This window comes from Gallinula chloropus (genome assembly GCF_964237585.1).
Source record: "Gallinula chloropus genome assembly, chromosome: 5".
Lineage (NCBI taxonomy): Eukaryota > Metazoa > Chordata > Aves > Gruiformes > Rallidae > Gallinula > Gallinula chloropus.
In genome coordinates, this window is record NC_140090.1 from 75,966,578 (window position 1) to 75,986,313 (window position 19,736).

The 19,736-nt window shown below is 49.0% G+C and overlaps 1 protein-coding gene across 1 annotated transcript; it reads left to right on the forward strand.

The window, feature by feature from the left end:
- Positions 1 to 1,913: 1,913 nt before the first annotated feature.
- BAG3 (BAG cochaperone 3) lies at positions 1,914 to 19,518 on the forward strand. Its single transcript, XM_084264496.1, has 4 exons — positions 1,914 to 2,133; positions 13,795 to 14,151; positions 16,326 to 16,706; positions 18,173 to 19,518. The coding sequence occupies exons 1-4, from the start codon at positions 1,960 to 1,962 to the stop codon at positions 18,980 to 18,982; spliced, it is 1,722 nt and encodes a 573-aa protein (XP_084120622.1). The 5' UTR covers positions 1,914 to 1,959; the 3' UTR covers positions 18,983 to 19,518.
- Positions 19,519 to 19,736: the final 218 nt, after the last annotated feature.

Below are 19,736 nucleotides of genomic sequence, written 5' to 3' on the forward strand. Positions count from 1 at the left end.
TGTTCATTATTCTTTTCACCTACTTGCTGACCTTACCCATTACCTCTGCTGAGTATGTGGGTAGCTGTCAGCTGCAGCCAAACAAAGAAACCCCATTCTTCATGTCTCCGTTTACACTGTATCAGCTACAAACCCCATCTGTATCACTTCCTCAACACACACGAGTAATTTTCCTGTGAGACCTTTTAACATCTGTGTCCCCTGTGTCTGAATCAGCTGCTTTTGTTGATTTGGCAAAGACTCTGGCATATGCTACGGGGAACATATGGTCTAAGCATGCCTTTCTGTTAGGAGATAGTGAAATTCCTCTGCAGATCTCTACAGATTGGAAGCAGAGTGAATCTCTGGTACTACATCTTTGCAGGCAACCGCTGACAGCAGTGAGGCTGAGCAGAGGTCTTGTGTCACTGAGAGAGCATGAGAGGTAGCAGGGGCAGGAGCTGTGTCCAGAGACAGGCACCAGAGTCCAGGGTTGATTGTGGGATGCACAAGGAGTGTGACTTGTTGCCACAGGACAGTCAGCAACAGCGATGAGTACACAGACACCTGGAAAGAAATACTCAGGGGGAAAAAAATAATCCATTTGCAAGTGTTATGTGTTGTAGGCACAGGGCAATGATAGGAAACCAGGTCCATGATGGGCCACAGTGTGGTTCTGAAGGGGAGGGTGTGCAGTGTGGAAGAGCTGCAGAACGACAGAGCAGGTTGGAGCAATCACTAGGTTTGTCAGCACAATACAACCCACTCTGACAAAAGATGAATGACCATCTGTGTCAGTATCAAGAGATCTTTGATCCTGCCCCAAGCAGGAGGACATCCTTACTGTCCTCAGCTGTATGAACAGGCAGGATTTTCTGGAGCAAGAGAGACTTCAAGGCAAGGAGCATCTATCTCTGAAGAAGGAGCAACTTGGACTCCTTGAAGCAAATAGCTTTGCAGCAGGTAACGTCTGCGCTGGAAGGACTGTTCTACTTAAAGGAACTATCAGCAGGCATCTGTGACTGTGTGACTGTCAGGTGACACGAGCAGTGTAACTGTGGGGTACAGTTACCTCAAACTAAACGCACTGAGTGCACGACAGAGCACCCATGGAGAAAGGGATGATTGTAAAGCTCACAGACACATCCTTGGACGCATTTCTAGGTGAAGCTGAGGACCCAGACACATACTTGCAAAGAGCTGGGTAAATTCAAAGCAGCCGAATCTGCGAGACAACTCCTGCCCACGCCTTCATTTGGGAAGCCGCGTTGGTTTTATTTGTCAACTATAACCTCGAATTACCAGTCAGGATGCACAGAGCTTTTGGGAGGAGCTTTGGCTCAGGACACAGGGCAGCAGGACAGAGTTCAGGGGCGATCGTGCCCCCGCAAAAAGGACGCGCTGAGCCTGCGGGAGGGCCGGGGATGCTCCGAGGCCGCCGGCTGCCCAGCGTGCGGGCTGCGGGGCCAGACCCAGGGCGGCGGCAGGCACCGGGCAGCGCAGCGAAGCAGCCCCACGCTGGACACTTACTTTCCCCCGCGCGTTCCGGAGCCTCTCCCGGAGCGCTGTCCCGGTGCGGCCCCGCGGAGCGGGCTGCCGCTCGCCCGAATGAACCGGGGACGCCCGTCCGGGTCCGCGCCCGGTGCCCCGCGGGGCCGGGCTGCAGCGCTCGGGGCGGCCCCAAAGAGACGCGCCCCGTAACCCGAGGGTCGGCCGGGCCGTGCTGGAGGCGACCAGAAGTTTCCAGCCGGCCGGCCGGCTCCTCCGCCTCTCTCCTCCTCCGCGTCCCTCCCCCGTCCCTCGGCCCTCCTCCGCCGCCGCCCCCCGCGCCGTCGTTTCCAGACACTTCCAGCCCGGCGCCTCCGCCCCCCCCCCCGCCCCGCGGCGGATAAAGGCGCCGGTCCGGCGCCCCCGCCCGGCACTGGACACACGGCACGACGCGGTACGGTACGGTACGGCCCTGCCCGGCCTCGGCCCGCCATGAGCGCCGCCGCGCAGACCCCGCCGCCGCCGCAGATGGAGGGCAGCGCCGAGCCGCTGCCCCCCGGTTGGGAGATCAAGATCGACCCGCAGACGGGTTGGCCCTTCTTCGTGGATCACAACAGCCGCACCACTACCTGGAGCGACCCGCGAGTGCGGGCGGCGGCCGCGCAGGTACGGCGGGCGGCTCCGTGTCCCGGCCCGGCGGGGCGAGGGGGCGGCCCGCGGGGAAGTGGGGAGGGGGGAAGGTCGGGGGGGGTGGGGGGTGGCCGGGGGCTCCCCCAGCGATGGCGGTGCGGCGAGGGCAGGAGCTGCCTTTTGTCTCTGACGCACTGCAGTCCCTTTTTTGTGCATTAAATCATTTGATACCCCGGCCCTGTGATGTTTATTTAAAGTCGGTAGAGTCCGGCCGGCCTGCCAGGGCAGAGGCGAACCCTGATCTGTTTTTCAGCTGTGAGCAGTCCAACAACGAACGCCCTTAAAGAAAGATGACGAAACCCAACCCGGACTTTTACTTGTCAAGTTTTGTTTTCCTTTGGTTTCGGGTTTTTTTTTCCTTTTTTCCTTGTTTTTTCCCGGTCACGAACTCTGCCGGTAGCTGTCGGGTCTGGTTTTGTCCTTCAGCACGCTGAGGGAAAAGCCGTGTCTTAGTCCAAATATGTCCATGGAAGGAGAGGCGCGGAGGGGAGAGCGAGGTCGTGATTGTGTCGGGGCCCTCCGGAACGGCCCCTTAGGGTCGAATTATCTCGGTTTTGGGGAACGCAGCCTCTTTAGGGAATGCAGCCCTTTGACTGGTATTCTCGCCGTGCCATGGCCGTCGGCAGAAAGTGCTGGAAACTTGAGCCGAAGTAGAAGTTGCCCGGTGGGAAAACGATTCCCCCGGGATTTCGGTGTGCTTCCCTGCGAACAGCATCGCTTTACCCCGGGCTCGGCCGGGACGGGCTGGCTTGGGCTTAGGCGCCTGGATGGGGATGGCGGGGAGGCGGAGGGAGTGGGGTGGGGGGGGGTGTCTCCCTCCACCTAACCCGGGCGCGGAGCCCCGCGGCCGGCGGCGGGGGCGGCTGGCCGGGAGCCCGGTGCCGGCTGCCGCCGGGGAGGGGCCGGGGCGGCCCCGGCTCGGGCAATACCCGGCTCAGCGCGCCTCGGGGAGGGAGCTGGGGGCTGTGAGGAGATGGCTGGTGGGCTCCTCTCTGAGCAGGAGCCCCAGCGTCGCGTGTGTGTGCGGAAGGTAGCGACCCACAGGGCAGGAGGGGAGGTGCGGTCCCCGGAACGTCCCTTCAGCTGCCCTGTTGCGACTCGTTCTCCTCCTGCAGCCTTACATAAAGTGCGAGGATCAAAGCACTCTATAAGTGTTATTATTTTAAGAACTTAATGCTTCTTAAAATAGCAGTTGCCGAGTTTGTGAGCGCAGACCGTGAGCGAAAGCCCTGCCTGGGAGAGCAGCCCGGTGTTGAAAGGGACGTGCTTTGCTGTGTCAGGTTCAACCCCTCTCCAGCTTCTTCAGGGCTGGTTCAACCCGACCTGCACAGGACCGAGATAAAGCGAGTGGTGATGCACAGAGGTCTTGGGGAAATACAATTTAACAGGATGAATATTGAGGCAGGCACAGGAGAAAAGCGTTTTAACTCCTCTTTTGCAGGCAGCATCATTCCTGGGAGAGTGAGGTACCCGGTAGCGCTGCCTGTTAGGCAATAAAAAGAATAAATAGTAGGGGTTTTGTAAGGCTGAAACGTACTCGAGAGAAGTGCGCTGTTTACTCCAAGGCGTTTGTTATGGAAATGCCACTTGACACTAACCCATTTAGCGGGAAGGGCCCGTTTAAGCTGCTTTTGATAATTGGTGAAAGCAGGGTTTGAAGTACTCCGCTGGATCCCTGCTCTGCTGGAGAGGGTGCCTGAAACAAAACCAATCCTCACCCCTATCTGACGTGAAATCTGCGGTGATGAGAAGTGCCTCTTCTGTTGGCTTGCCAGGGTCGTTGCGGATACTCTCCTTTTACTGCAGGGAAAGTCGCACCTGCTTTCCAGTGGCTTACGGGGAAGCCATGAGCAGCTTGGGGATTGCTCACTGAGAGAGGAGAGATGTGCTTCCAGAGATGAATATGGAAAACTGGGGATTTCTGGGAGTTCCTGCCTAATGTCGTTGAAGGCGAAATCCTTCCAGATTATAGTGCTAGGAGTAGTGTGTAACTGATCTCTTGCAGACATTTGTCAGAGCCTTGAGCAAAGAACATCTGCTGGAATTACTGGACAGCTTCTGAAATAGTTTTTTAGCTACTGGTGTATTGCACAAGGGTGGGTGATACTAGAAAAAAATAAAATGAAACCCCCTCAGAATCAGGCCCAAGGAAAGTATTTTCCCTTCCTAAGTAACATTTTCTTAGCTAGACAGCACCAAAGAAGACAGACTACTCGCTGCCATTGAGCTTCAAATTCAGCAGCAGTTTTTTAAGGCATTAGGCTGTAGTGTATTTTTTAACCTGAACAAGGAGGAAGGATAAAATTACAGACACAGGCTAGATGAGAGACTAGATATGAGAAGCTTTCTGATTTCCTTCATTCTTAGTCTAGGTCAAGAGAACTTGGGGTTTTTAGAACTGATCTGAGAATTGCAAAGACTGTGTGCCAGAGTTCATGTGCTTTTTCAAGGATGGTTATACAAAGGTCAGACTTGTGTTGCCTTCATTGCTGTCTTGCCTTCATTGAAATCAGCCAGTGAAACTAGCAAATATTTCTATCACCTTTATGATGATCTATAAATAGGCCTTACACTGTGTCTACCAATATTCTCTGACCAATATTCTATTCTCAACCAATATTCCATTCCTTTTTCTGAAGAGACCTAGGCAAGGAAATAGTCTGAGGCTGTAAGTGGGCAGGAAGTGGAGCACAGCTAACAGCTTTTCCAGCCAAGCAATATAGCTGATGCAGTATTGATAATGAAGCCACACTTGCCCCAAAGGATTGATCTTGGTCTCCTCGCTCCTTTTAGGCTTCACATCAGCATAACTGCACTGGCTGTGCCCTATGCATCACCAGGTACATTGAGAAATGGTGCTGGAAAGTTTCAACCTGTGACAGAGCCATTTTAAACCAGTGGAACTAGACCTTGATTTTGCTTATAACTCTGCATTTTAGATGAATTCATCAATTCAGATCTCACGCTCTCATGTCCTCGTTCCATCTGACCTTTTTGTTTTAACCCACGTGAAGGATGGGTGTCCTTCCCCTGCGGGTTTAACTCTGCTACTGGTGTGGAATCGTGGTGATACAAAGCTGGACTAGGGAGACCTTCCTGAGAACAGAAAATCTCCAGGGAGAAATAAGCCATGACTTTGCAAATGACTGAATGACATTTATTAACAAAACCTCGTGGCAGATTTATGACTTTCTTTCAAGTCTTTATTAGTTAATAGCAAGACATTCAAAGATCGAGGTACAGTCCACATCATGAAGCATGTATGTGCACTCTTTTACTTAAAAAAGTGTTTACTAGCAATGTCACTCTTCTTCCTATCTTCTCTTTGGTAGAATGACTCGTTTCCTATGCTTATCCAGTGTTAGTATGTTCTGTGTTAACTCAGTGCCATCACAGCTCACCGTACTTGCTGCAAGGTTGTCTTACAATGTTGATTACTTGGTATTCCCCAAAGGTTTGATAAGAACAGATTATGTTTCAAGAAGAAACCAGAAGCAGGGCTTGTGTAAGTGTTTATTCATGCCCCTCCCATGTGTTGTTTCCACAAGCAGTCAACCCAAAGGGAAATACTGAACTAAAAATAGTCCGAAGGAATCGACTGTGCTGAGCTTCACAGAACCAATATCACAGTGATCGATCGCTCCATTGTGCCTTAGGTTTGGGAGAGAAGCTGTACCAGCCACAAAGTCTGGAAGCAGCTATAAAGTGATGTTTATTGGCGTGACAATAGGCCTAAACAAAGGAAGGAGCCGTCTTACCCTTGTCTTACCCTTGTACCAGTGGCAGTGTTGGGAGCTGAGGAGCTACTAACTACACCTAAGTTGCCACCCTCGCCCTTCGTGCCTGTTGCACCCCTTTCCCCTCTGCTTCCCCAAATAAGCCTTAAGTCACTCGATTCCCATCTCTTTAGCCGTGAACTTATTTTGGAGCGCTGACTTCTCACGCTCCAGTTGACTGAAAAATTCTTGGTAGCCCAAATTAGAAATTGCACTGAAAGTTCAATACAGCCTCTGAAACCCAGCGGCTTTTGCAGTGGCTTATGTCAGTGGAAGGGAATGTGAGACTAGGTAATGATTTAGCTCTCTTACCTGACGTGGTTTTTACAGTACTTATGCTGATGTTCATTCTGGCACAGGTTCATAGATTGGAGACATGCTGTGTATAAAAGGCCTAACATGATATAACTATCAGTAGGGGATTTTTGGGGGGTCATGTTCGAGCTTTGTCCTGATTCCCTGAAGCTGCTTTGTGTAGTTACTTAAAGCCCTCCTTGATAGAACATGGTAAGCAAGGCATTAAGCTGTGGAGATCCCAATGAGTCTGAAAACAAGGGATGGATCCAGTGGTAAAGAAGAGAAAGGTACACGGGGAAATGATGCTTGAAGTCTGAGCAGTCATGTGAGAGGAAAAATGAGGAAGGTCTAGCATGGTTGTGTTAACAGAACTGTGTACACAGTGTACCTTTGATGGGAAGAAGGGAGGAATGCTTGGGCCAGGTGGCAGCGTTCTTACCTACGAGTTGTTATTTTTAACACTTGGAGTGTACACACAGGCAGGACTTCTCCCTAACCACGTGGCAAAACTAGAATTGCTCTCACCAGAACCATGACCAGGCTGGAACAGCCCAATACACTTTGGGGCATGTGGACAGTAGCAGTGTCTGGGTAAGGGCTGTCTCTGCCTTCCCCTCCCTTCATGACAAGTTAAACACGAAATGGAAGAAATGCTTTGTTTGCACAAACTAGGCTAATTATAAATGCTAATTTATAGATGAAAAATGCTATTATCTTCAAACACCTTGCAGAAGCTGTTGGTTTGGTTCTTTTCATTTTTCCTTCTTGGAAAATGAGACCTGGAGTTGCGAAGCGACTTGGTCTGACATCACCCAGCAGGTCAGGTAGCACGTTCTTAAAGCAGCTGATGCCAAACCTCATCGCTGATAAATAGGGAGTGAGTGTTTTTATGGTGTTGGGAAAGGAAGTGAAATCAGGAAACTGCTGCATGCAAAATGAAATTTGGATGAAAATGTAGACCCTGAGGATACCTTGCAGTTTCTAGCCACTTACTCTTTTTAATGCAACCTCATTTCACTAATTTTTGAAGCTTTTTGTTTCTTCCACATTCCAAATTTCTGGCTCACAGCTAATGGCAGGAAAGCAATGGGTTGACCTCCCTCTCCTTACGTAAGCAGGGGTTAGGCAGAAATAACTGAGTGAAGGATGTCATCCTCATCACCTGTGACAAGGACTTACCTGTTAGTGTTCTAAAGGGCTTTTCTTTAACCTGTCCTTTGCAGCTGATGGCTGCCCAGGGGGCGTGGAGTCTCCTTCGCGCTTTACTCTATGTAGTATTTGTTGCTTCTTTCTCTGAACGTGTTCAGTTTGGCCCATGGGATGTCTTCTGTGTGTGGGCCAACTTCCACTTGCAGGCAAAAAGGGCAAGTGTCGTCATGTCAGCACCAAGGCACCTGAGCCTGAGACAGAATCATCTTGGTGATCAAAGCCCAGTTCTAGTTCCTGACAGGGGATTGGTCAGCAAGATAACCGACAGACTAAGGGGCTCCGTTCCAGACAGATTGGGATTTGATTTCTCCTTCAGTTTCTAATTGCCTGTGTTTATTTCTAATGACATCATTGCGCTTCATCAGTTGGAGCGTATGTTAATGTAATACTTGTGCTACACTACAGGGTAATTAGGAGAGAGAACAAAAGGCCCGTTTCCCTACACATCTGTATGCTGGGACATAAAACTCAGCACTCAAGTAAAACATCAAAAGCAGCTTGGAGCATAAATGGGTTACATGATGTGACCCACACAACGTTCTACGGAGACAGCTCATGCGACCGTGCTTATTCATGGGTCCCTGCAGTCATTAGCTAATGATACCTTGCTCAGATGCCTCTGTGCTCAGTGTGTATATTTAAGCACAAACGGTGAGTCAAAGAGTGCAAATGTGAAACTCTTCAGTGGCTGAAGCAGGGCAGCTGGGGGGAAGGTGGGGGTCAGCGTTGAGAGCAGATCACTCTGCCTTCCCACTCGCGTAGTTCTCCGGGAGGTATCGATGTGTTACGGTAACAATGGTATGAATATGTTGTGCTATTAATATACTACAACACAAAGTGCTGTTAGGAAACTCCTTAGTAAGAAGTACTTGGGTGTGCTGATTTCTATCGGTAGCAAAGCTAGTGCAGTAGTGTTGATTTACCTACTGGATGCCAACAGAGAAAGGAGGGGGGGGGAAGGTCTGGCCAAAAGTAAGATCCAAGTGGATATGGAATCCAGTTGGAATGATGAAGGTTTTGCCTTTCCATGACAGAAAATAGTGTGGGGTTTTTTTGGTAAATGAAATTGGTGTACCACTCTTAAACTTGAATATTAGGTTCTGATGACTTTTTGTGGTTATTCATGGCAATTTCTAATGAAAAAACAGATCTGACTATGTACAAAGAGAACTCAGTTGTATTTCAGTCACTCCATTGAAAGAGCCGTCATACTACTGCCTATCTTCCTAAAGATACAGGATCCAGGCTTGAAGTAGTGGGCAGTGCCCTCCCAAGTCAGATTCTGTGAGTTGATGGCATTTTCCCAGTAGCTCGAGCAACCAGAAGACGTTTATTTGCATGACTCACTACAGCACCAGCTTCGAAGCTCAGAACCATACAGAGGTCAGCAGACTTTCTGTTTGCATACAGGAAGGGATGCTTCACCTCTCTGTAATGTTGGTAAAATCTGTGTCTCCTTCACTAGATATTATTTACAAAACAAGTGGGACGTAAACATTTGCAGTGCTGCTTCTGCGGGAGCCGCAGAGGTGTTCCCTGTGTGTGTAGTACTCACATGCTTCAGGGAGCTCAGAAATTGTACTGTAAATAATAACCAGTACAGGGCTAGAACAGTGCAGGAGCGGGATGGCAGCAAAGCTTCCTTGGCAGCTGCTTTTCCCATAGACCCTTCTAGTGCAAGGGGAGTGACAACTGCACTCTGCAGGCAGTCTCCAAAGGGATTCCAAGTTCGATCCGACTGTTAAAGCGATCTGCTGTGCATGCAGAACAGTCTGACGGGCTCCGTGCTGTCGGTGCAGCCATCGGGATGACTCCAGAGGCCATTGGCTGGCAGCAGTGGTGACTGAACTTGCAGGTTTTTGTGTGTCAGCCTGGAATAACACTTGAGCAGTCGGGACTTGAGCCATTATCCACTCTGGACAGAGTTTTGCTGCAAGGTTGGCTTTTTTTCCCTCTCTTGCTGTCACTTTTTGCCCTATTCCAATGGCACACTGGGTCAGAAGTCGCTTAAAATCCGAGCAAGTTGGAGGACTTTGGCGTCACTCCTGACCGTACCCTTCCCATGGGAAGCCAAAAGTAGGATGTGGGGGTATGAAGTGTTTTTTCCAGTTGCACAACTTGTGCTGGCTGCACCTTTATTTATCATGGTGATGGCCTCACAACAGAAACGCGTGGCCTCGTCCCGTGCCGAGAGGTGGGAGCGATGTCATACCTCCTGAGCAGCTCTCCCAGTTCAGCTCAGCTGTCCTTGCAGCTTGTTCCCAACACAGACATGCTTTTCCATGTTTTCCCCTCTTCTTTGCCCAGGTGGTGATGGCTCCTCTACACTTGCTCAGCATCTCTGGGAATGGCAGATTGAGTCTGAGTTTCTGGTGGTGCTTCAGGATACCTGTAGTGTAGGTCAGGACTGGTGTCAACATTTCTCAGCTGCTTAAGGGAAACTTTTTTTTGCCCCATTTTTATGTTCCCTTCTTTTTTGGGGGGATTCTGTGTGGGATCACAAGTGGGATTCCTGCAGCTACTTCTAGGAAAATCGACTGATACTCTGTTGTTCACAATTACTCACAATTTTATTGTCAAAGTACTTGCTTCCTTGGATGAGGGCAAGAGAATCACAGAATCACAAGGTTGGAAAAGACATTTAAAATCATTGAGTCCAATTGTTCCTGTCCTATGCTAAACCATATCCCTAAGTACCTCCTCTACCTGTCTGTTAAACACATCCAGGGATGGTGACTCAACCCCCCTCCCTGGGCAGCTTGTTCCACACCCCAACAACTCTTTCAGTGAGAATTTTTTTCCTAACATCTGCTCTGACCCTGCCCTGGTGCAGCTTGAGGCCATTTCCCCTTGTCCCATCTCCTGTCACCTGGCTGAAGAGACCATCACCCATCTCTCTACACCCTTTCAGGTAGTTGTACGCAATGATAAGGTCAAAAAAAGAAATTAACTTCATTTTTTTTTTTAAAATGCAGAAATGGGATTTGGGTTCCTGTTCTATACTTGATCTGGGGAGAAGATGGGCTAAGGAGTTTCATTCCTGTGTTGGTCATGCATCTGTGCAGATCTGTGCTAAATGGGAGCTCTGGTCTCTTTCAGGTGTTTGTTGACATAACAAGCAAAACTTGTATTTGTTAGAGAGTGAATGGAGATCAAACATGGACATTGGTGGTGTCCTGATGAGTTGTGAAATTCAGGAGTTGGGAGTGTTTAGAGGGACTCCACAAATCTCTGTAGCATTATGATGAGTTTTCCATCCTCCTCCTTCCCTCATCATCCCCAGGCACACCTGAGCTTCTCATGAAGCCTTCTAGAACCTGTTTGCCCAGGCTGGAAGCACAGGTTTCCTTGCACAAAACACAACTGCATAAGCCAGAAGCCTGTTTGGGGGGGTATTGGGATCCCCACACACTCGCTGTTGTGCTGGATCCACACTAAACCGAGCCTGAACCACTTGCAGCTGTCTGCCTGAACCCAAGGGCTTGGTGGGCTCTGGTCCTGGTGCTGCAGAGGTTCTTCTGCAGCCCAGGGTGCTTTGGAGCACACGGATCAGCATGTTCATAGTGGGGAGAAAGGGAACAAGAAAGAAGGAGTGTTAGGGATGTGATGATACAAGCAGCCTAACGTAAGGTGCTGTTGGCAGAGTTAAATATTAAGGTTTGAGGGGAATGATGTGGATCAGGAAGGGGAGTTGTGGTGGGAGCAACTTCCCTACATCTGGTGTAACAGCCTCAGAGCTGCCACTGGTGAGGGATAAAAAGGGATGCTGCATTTGTTCTTTACTGAGGACTACTGTGATACACCTGCACTGTTGAGGCACACACAGACGTGGAAAAGTCCTCTGTGATTAGTGAGTGACTACGGGGAGGGGGGAAAGGTCTGGAGCAAAGGACCAACTGGAAATACTAACTTTGTACAGGAGCAGCATAGGCTTTCTGAAGCTGTAAGAATAAAGGAGGGATTGCTGTAGTTCTTAGAGTGGCCAGTGTTTAAATTTTAAAGTATTAAAGCTTCACTTCAGACACCAACTGTCATGTTTGATGAAGCAGTCCAGGGGTTGGGCTGCTGCTGTTGTATTTCTTACCAGGGCTTAAATTGCAGGGGCAGATTTTTGAGGTTGCTGAGATAGTTCGAGGGCAGCCTCAACGTTCTGACAAGGTAGACAGAGGAGGAGAAGTCTGTGGTCAGGCTCTTGGGGTGGTGGGACACTGCCTGTGTTGCAGCCTTGGCAGGGATTACAGCAGAAGTGTGAGGGGCTTATCCGCACAAGGAACAGTTCAGGGCATTGCAGACCCCTAAATGGCCAAGAGAGGAGCTGGCAGCTAATCCCTTGGTGCAGGCTGTGGTCCCCCCAGGTGTGGTGGAGCACGTGTGGCCAAGAGCCTCCTGCTGTCAGTGCATCTGTAGGCGCTGCTGGCCCACCCAGCTCCTAAAACCCATCCCAGCACCGACCTTTCCCGGGGAGAGTCCGTCAGGGCTGGAAGTGAGTGAATCTCCTTTTTATAGCCGTGGGAGCCATGCCTGGAGGTGGGGGGGGGGGGGGGTGGCTGGCTGCGAGCTCTCGGGTTGCACCCTCAGCCTGCTCCCTCCATCGCTGTGCCGAGCAGCTGGTGCGTGCCGGGCACAGAACACACCGAGCGGCGCGGTGCTTCCTCCGCCTGTGGAATCATCACTCCCTCCCTGCCCGGCCGCCTGCTCGGCTCGGCTGGCCCTGCAGACGCTGGCTCTGACGTGAGCTCGCATTGTTGCTAGCTGAGCACACCTCAGCGTTTATTTTTGCCGGCGAGCGCAGTTTGCTGGGGGAATTGTGTTGTGTCCTTCCAGATCCCGGGAGAGATGGCTGCCCCAGTGCTGCAGGCATTGGGGTTGTGCTGGGAGAAGGTGAACTGGCACCTGCTTGGGTGGTCCTTGGGGGGCCTGAAGCCCCTAGACAGCCTGCGTCGGCTGGGCAGCGTGGCTTCCTGGTAGGGTGAGTTTTGAAATGACTCATCTGTCGGCAGCGGATCCTGGTGCAGACCTTGGCATGAGCTCATCCTTGTTCTGCAACTGCAAAAGCCAACTTCCAATTACTTGTCTGTGCGAACTTTCTAGGCCTGGCTCTCCTCTGTGCCTCTCTCAGATTGCTGGTTTTTTCCTTTTCCTTTGTTCGTGGAGGCTTTTCTTTAATGACTGAAAGGAAATGCAGCAGCGGGGCTCTGACTTTGAACTTGTTCACTTCAGTACTTGTTATCTTTATTGTATTAGCTTTCCTCAATAATAGCCTTTATCCTCTTGCAGTTTCCTTGCTTACAGAAATTCTCAGAAATTACTTTTTAAGGGGATACTGCTGAATAGGAAGAACACTCACAGTCTGGTTGGTACAACAGTTAATTCTTCATGGATTCATATGTTAATGTGTACAGGAGTGACATCAAATATTTCTGCTGCTTAAACACCCCTTTAAAAATAGGGTTTCCAACACTTGCACCATATGTCCCCTTATTAAATTCTCCTCTTACTGAATAATGACATTACCCTCTGAATGACAGAGGTGCTTGTTACATGATCTGACTTAGAGATACATCTGGAACTTGGCCCTCGCGGGGCCTCAAAATAGAACGACCGATGCAGGAAGAACTTACTAGAGGACTTGTGAGGGCTCTTAGTACAAACCACTTCCACCCTTGCCAGAGCTTTGACATTGTCCAGTGAGCACACTCGGGCAATGCAGGGATTTATTTTATCTTGCTTTTCAGTGTTTTCCTCTTCATTATGCTGCCCTGTCTCCCCCTCTGCTCTTCCTCAGTGTTCACTGAACCGGAGCTTCCCTGTAGCTGAGAGTATATATATTCTTTGGTACACAGCATCAGTAGTAACTCCTTGGGTAACTAACTGGTAGGAGGAACAGTCCCAACAAGCATTGTGCTTCTGATGGGGTTAGGCTTTCTTGAAAGTGTCTTTTCAGATGTTGCCTGTAGCACTGGGTGGGCTCTGAGAGGTGCAGAGGGAATGTCTCTGGTCTCCCCCTCCCACCACTTCTGTGGAGGAGCTCTCTGAAGGGCTGAGCTGGTGTCTAGAAGCAAGTGATGTATGCTGAGTAAGAAACTTTGTTGTAATTAGGCAAGTGTTTTAAATGCTGAGCTGATGATGGAGATGTGGGGGTGACACACTCGTACATAGGTATATTTTTTAGCTCGTTCCCTCCCCTCACCTGCAGGTCTGGAGCGTTGGCACCTGCTGTTAGCCACCTGCACAGACCCAAGAGGGTCTGCACTTCTCACACACGGCTGCTGCTGCTTTAGGGCAGCCTTTCCTCAGCAGGTCTACTGAGCTGAGCTACCAACAAGCGCTATCTCCTGTTTTTTTTAACTTCCAGGAAGGCCAGTCGTCTGCAAACGGTCCATCTCGGGATAGCCCCAAGCAGCCCCTAGCCAGAGAAGGAAGCGTGGTGTACCCCAAGCTCCGGGCTGGCTACATCCCTATTCCCGTCATCCACGAGGGCATCGATGGCAGGCAGCAGCACCCCTGCTTCTCTGCTCCACAGCCCGGCCTGCAGCGATACAAGACGGAAGCCGTGCCGACCACGCTGCAGGCACAGCCGCCTCTAAGGGGGGGCTATGCCATCCCCGAGTCCCCTCCAAGGGGACCCGCGGAGGCTTCCCAGGCAGATAAACAGCCTGGACAGACAACGGCAGCTGCAGCAGCCCAAGCGCCGGCCACACACGGACCCGAGGTAACTTGTCGGTATTGCTGGGGTGTGTTTGCCTTGGTCTTTGCAGCATTTGTGACCTGAATGTCACAGGGCTGGCTTACCCTTCAGAAAGCCAAACTTGCCACAAGATTGTGTTTTCCCAGGACTTCCCTGAGCGTGAAAAGGCAAAAGTGCACAGTCATGGCAGTGTAAGTGTGTAAGGGTTTTTCTAGCCATCACCTGCTCCTGGTCTGGAATGATTCTGCAGAAACAAATGTGTGGGAGCGGCTTCTGGAGAATGGGAGGGGGTGGCTCTGGGCAGAGCAGGTCCAGCAGCAGGGGAGGGTTGCTATAAATAGAGGTTGTACCCCACAAGCAGAGGATGCAGGCAAGGCTCTTCTGTTCTGCACCAGGAGTCAGAAACCAAAGAGGACAAAATAAGAGAGAGGAAAAAAAAAAGCCCCAACCACCCAGTGAGCTAACAGCCCAGGCCATTTTAGAAGTGGTGCTGCTGTGATTTTTCTCTTCTTGCTTTCCAATTCAATGTGTCAGCTGTATTAAGTGTACAGATTTACATGTACACAGCTTCAAAAATGAATTGTAAAGCATTTTTGTCATTCAGCAGCATGTTTAAAATGCTTTCAAACTATCAACTCTTTTTTTTTTTTATATAAAAAACCCCAAACATCAAAACCCAAACAACCCATCACCCTGATTGCTTCGCCTTTCAGAAGGTGGGATTTTGGTTTGTTTGTTCTCCCTGGAGAATTAGGAGCATTGGTATTCTTGTAATGTATGGAAATATCAGCCTCATTTTATTCCAAGTAAGATCAGCAGGAAATTCAGCCTTCACCAAGCTGAAAATATATCTTGGGGTCTGTAATTCAGCAGTGGTGGCTTGGAAAGCTGTTTGAAGCCTGAACAATGTAATTAAAATTCTGTTAGCAGGTTTCTCAGCCTACACAACTAATAATGCCTTGTCCGTGCAGTGCCAGGACAGGAGACTCAGATTTTCCTTCTCCAGTGCTGCATGGTTGGGAATACACTTTGCCTTGTATGCAGAGTACTTGTACTCTTACTGGAGTCCTCTGAGAACTGCTGAGGACCTTAGAAGTTGTTGTTACAAGCTTGGGCAGCACATTGTGGGTATCAGCTGCCCCAAGCCTGTCATTGTGCCTTCAAACCCTGTGAGATGAGGCCACCAGTAGTGGCAGTGATGGGTACTACAGTACAAACCAGCACTTACTTAAGGTGGTTGTTTCATGGGCAGCTGAGCAGCTTGCCAGCACTGAAAGAGGGTCTTGTTCCCCTTCCTTGCCTGCCCTCCTCTTGTGCAGGTGGTGCCCTGCCCTCTCCTCTGCCAGCTCCAATACGACCTGGCCTTTCACTGAGCTGAGTAACAAACCCATCAGGAAATAATTTTTCCCCTCTTCTCTGACCAGTTCCACTCATTTAATAGCCTGAGAGCTGCTGGATTTGGTGCAGAGTGGGTAAGGCGATGGCTTGGCATAGCAGGAGGAGGGAGGGAGCAGTGAGCAGACCCAGCTGCCTTCCCAAACTGCAGCCCCACAGCCTGGAACGTGCCAGGAACTGGATTCTGTGACGAGCCCAGTGCGTGCTCCTGCTAACAGCAGGTCTAAGCTAGTACTGCTCTGCCTGCTGGTGCCACGGGGCAAGGTGTTGGGAGGGCTTGGGGAGGGGGGGTAGGGGGCGTGAGCTGTATGTGCATCGCAAGAGCTGGCTACCAAATTACATGCTTTAAACACCAAACACCTCCACCAAAATAAATATAACCTGTTAGTGTGACCGGGATCAGAAGCCTGAATGCTGTGTGCCTCTGCTGGGCCTTTGGTTTTGTCTCCAGCATATAATTTGTTTGCTTAACTTCAGTTTGCCTCAAATTTAACAGGTTTAGACAGGAACAGCTGTGCAAAAGCTGCAAACATTCTGACTGAGCATCCACTCCCTGCTCGTTTGAGGGCAGGGAATGCTGTTACTCAGGTTTCTACTTGTTATAATGATGCACTCTCTGCACTCTCACAACTTCTGTGGCTTGTCTAGCCAGGCCCTTGGCCAAAAAAAACAAGGAAGTGGATCCTGAGCGTGCAGGAAATGAGTTCAGTTTTTATGACCGTCTCCTCCTCTTCTCTTTGGAAATGAGAATAAAACTGGATAAAATTTAATAATGGGTTTTCTTTTTGGTTTTTTTGTGGTAGCCTCAATCTCCTGGAGCTCCTGATTCTCCAACGGTTTCCCCTCAGTCCTCGGGCAGACCCAACGCAGGAAGCCATCAGCTTCCTCGCGGTTATATTCCAATCCCCGTGATCCATGAAAACATCCAACGGCAGCCCACGCCGGTGTACCATCAGGCACAGAAGACACACTACCCTGCCCAGCAGAGCGAATACCAAGCCCACCAACCGGTGTTCCACAAAATCCAACCGGAGGAGAGGGAGCCCATGGCCACGCGAGCGCAGTCTCCCTTCAGGGTCTCCCAGAGAGGCTCGTCGAGCCGCGAGAGCTCACCAGCCAGAGTCACCACCCAGATCCAGTCCCCAGCTCCCATCCGAGTGCAGACAGTTGTAGACAGACCCCAGGTACGTAGAATCACCTGCCAGGTGTTTTGTTCAGCGTGACTCATCCTCACAGGGACTTGAAAACATGTGAAGCAGCCTCCATTTCTGCATTTAAATCTGGAGATGCCCAGATAACACACCAGCCTCAAGCTCCTTGCCACCACCTATCAGGAGTGTGGAGTGTTTGGATCGCTGGAGCATGATTTAACCCAGGATTTGATTTTCCTCTCATCAGAGTGTAATTGGGTGTAATTACACTGAGGTCACTGATGTTGCATTATGTTTGTGAGAGGAAAATCAGGTCCCTGGGATTTGTGGCATCTCTGTAAATACACCTCGTTGGTGTCTCAAGCCATTTAGGGTAGCATCAGATGCGCAAAGTAATTTCAGTTGTGGAGAAAGAGGATCAGCAAAATCTGGTCTTAGAGCTTCTTATTTACGCTTCCTGCGTGAATCACACTCTTGCTCATAGAACATGATGCTCTGTCCATGTTGAAACTCTTAATAAAACTCCAGTTAAAGACTACCTGGATTTTGACAACTACATGTGAAGGAAAATGGGCCGTGATTTGCTCTGGAGAGGTTTCACACTGAAAATGGCAGGAGCAGAATTAGGTTAGAGTTACAGGGAAGACTTTGAATTTCACAGCATATTCTAGGTTATGTTGCTAATTTACTTCTACAGATGAGAATTCGGGCTCCCTAAGCAAATTTTGTTCATTTTTACCAACACTTTACTTCAGTCATCTAAGTCCATGAGAGTTGGATCTAGTACCTTTCCAAAATCACTCTTGTGTGTCTACAAATGAGTGAAGGGGGTGGCAGGGGAAGGAAAATGAAGATTTTTGCAAATTCCATTGTTCTGCCAAGATTTCAAAACTCATCTCCATTTCAAGAGATTCCTGATGTGTAGCCCATTAGAGCTGCAGTAATCCCAAGGGTTGTCTCTAGTTGCTACAGCGTAGTAAGATTGAAATAGTAACCTCTGCATGTAAATACTCTGAAGATAAAATCAGTAAAAATAGGTGCTAGCAAGAAAAATGCCCTGAAAACAGGAATGGGATGAGAATAGCCCAAAATGTGATTAAAACTCGGCAAAGATTTCAAGAAATGCCACTTCTCAGTGACACAGTCAGCTGCAACAGGTCTTCCTTACTGAAGTTGGGTGAGGGCTCTAAGGTCCTACATCTTACATAACTGCTTGTAGGGCTGATTGTAGTGGGCATGGGCAGGGTTTGGTGGGTTGAAGTTTAATTTGAGTCTACTAGTGCTTGTAATCTGCAATAGCTTGAAAACAATAACTGAACTCTTCAGCATTGTGCTTTTTTTTTAATCTGAAGAGTAAAATTTGGCACTGCACAGGAGGAATGATCTGGTTTGTGTAAACTGTACTTCTGGAAGTACAAAAAATTGGATGTTACTAGTTCTTCAGAGGAAAATGAGCATTGTTCATTGTATCTCAACACAAACTTGCCTTGCCTCACCAGGTTTCTCAGCAACAAGTCCCACCTCAAGAGCCACCAAGACCTCAAGAGCCACCAAGACCTCAAGAGCCACCAAGACCACCCCCACCACCTGAAATCAAACCTGAAAACAAGACAGCCCCACCACCACAAACTGAGGTGCCACCAACGTATATTCCAATTCAGGTCACCCACCAAGAACCGGATCCTAAACTACCACCCCAGAAGCCTCCAGCCATGGCAGAGAAAGCTGACAAAAAGGTCCCCTGCCCAGCTAAGATTGTTCCCCCACAGGAAAGGCCGCCTCCTGAAGAAGTGGCGACACCGAAGACAATGGAAACAGGAGAACCTCAAAAGCATCCTGGTGTTTTGAAAGTAGAGGCAATTCTGGAGAAAGTACAAATGCTTGAGCAGGCAGTCAACACCTTTGAAGGCAAGAAAACTGACAAAAAATACTTGATGATTGAAGAGTATTTGACCAAAGAGTTGCTAGCCCTAGACTCAGTGGACCCTGAGGGTCGTGCGGATGTGCGCCAGGCCAGGAGAGATGGTGTAAGGAAGGTCCAGAACATTTTGGAAAGACTTGAACAGAAAGCAGAAGATGTCCCAGAACCAGTTCAAGTCGATGGACTTCAGCCAAATTTGCCAGAGCCTAAGCCACCACAGGAAATCATGGAGATTGAACCTGTGGTAGTCAAGAGCAAGGGAGATACCAGTAATAAAGATGCTAAAGAGGAAACCAAAATGGAAAGACATCAGCCTGAAACCAAGGAAGAAGTGTTTACCAATCTCACCACCACGACAAACACATCCAATAATCCAACTGAACCGTAGCCCCATGCTGAAATTAAAACCTCTCAGACTTTATAACTTAAAGTGTGTTTAAGTGAATTTTAAGTTGCATGCATTTCCAGAGCTCTTTTCAACTGGTTTTTAATCAACATAGCAGCTTGGGACACAGTAAACACTTTGTGGGGGAAAGAGGGAGTTAAACAGAAAGTAATGCATTTATCCTTTATTCTTACACTATGTAAAAGACATGTTTCAAAAATAAACCCTGTACATTAGTAACTTGTAGATCAGCCAAGTGGAAAAAAGAAATCCAACCAAACCAACTCCTTCAGGGTTAACATTGATGCATGTTGTTCAGAGTATTCTTTGGCAGGTGATTTTTGTAAAATCATTGGCCTGCATTGTCAGAATACCAGTCCTTCTATGTAGCCACTCTTAACAGTAATGTTTTTATTTTTAATGTTCACAGTTGGGCACTTTAAGTAAATGATGGATAGAAAGTGTGTAAGAAACTGTAGGGATATTTATATGTGTGCAGGACTTCAATGCTATATTTTAAGAGGGAAATAAAATAATATGGAAGCCTAATTTAGTCTTGTGGTTTTATAAGCTGGAAATGTAAGGGCAGTAATAAGTTGCAAATACACTCTTCTAAACATAGAAATACATCTTCTAGCACACCATTGTAGTTCAAGTCTGACAGATGCTTTCTCATCAAGGCTGAAATGTCTTTCTCTATTCACTTGCTCCCTTTTATTGTCATTGCTGTATCACATATGTGGATTGAGGGAAGCAT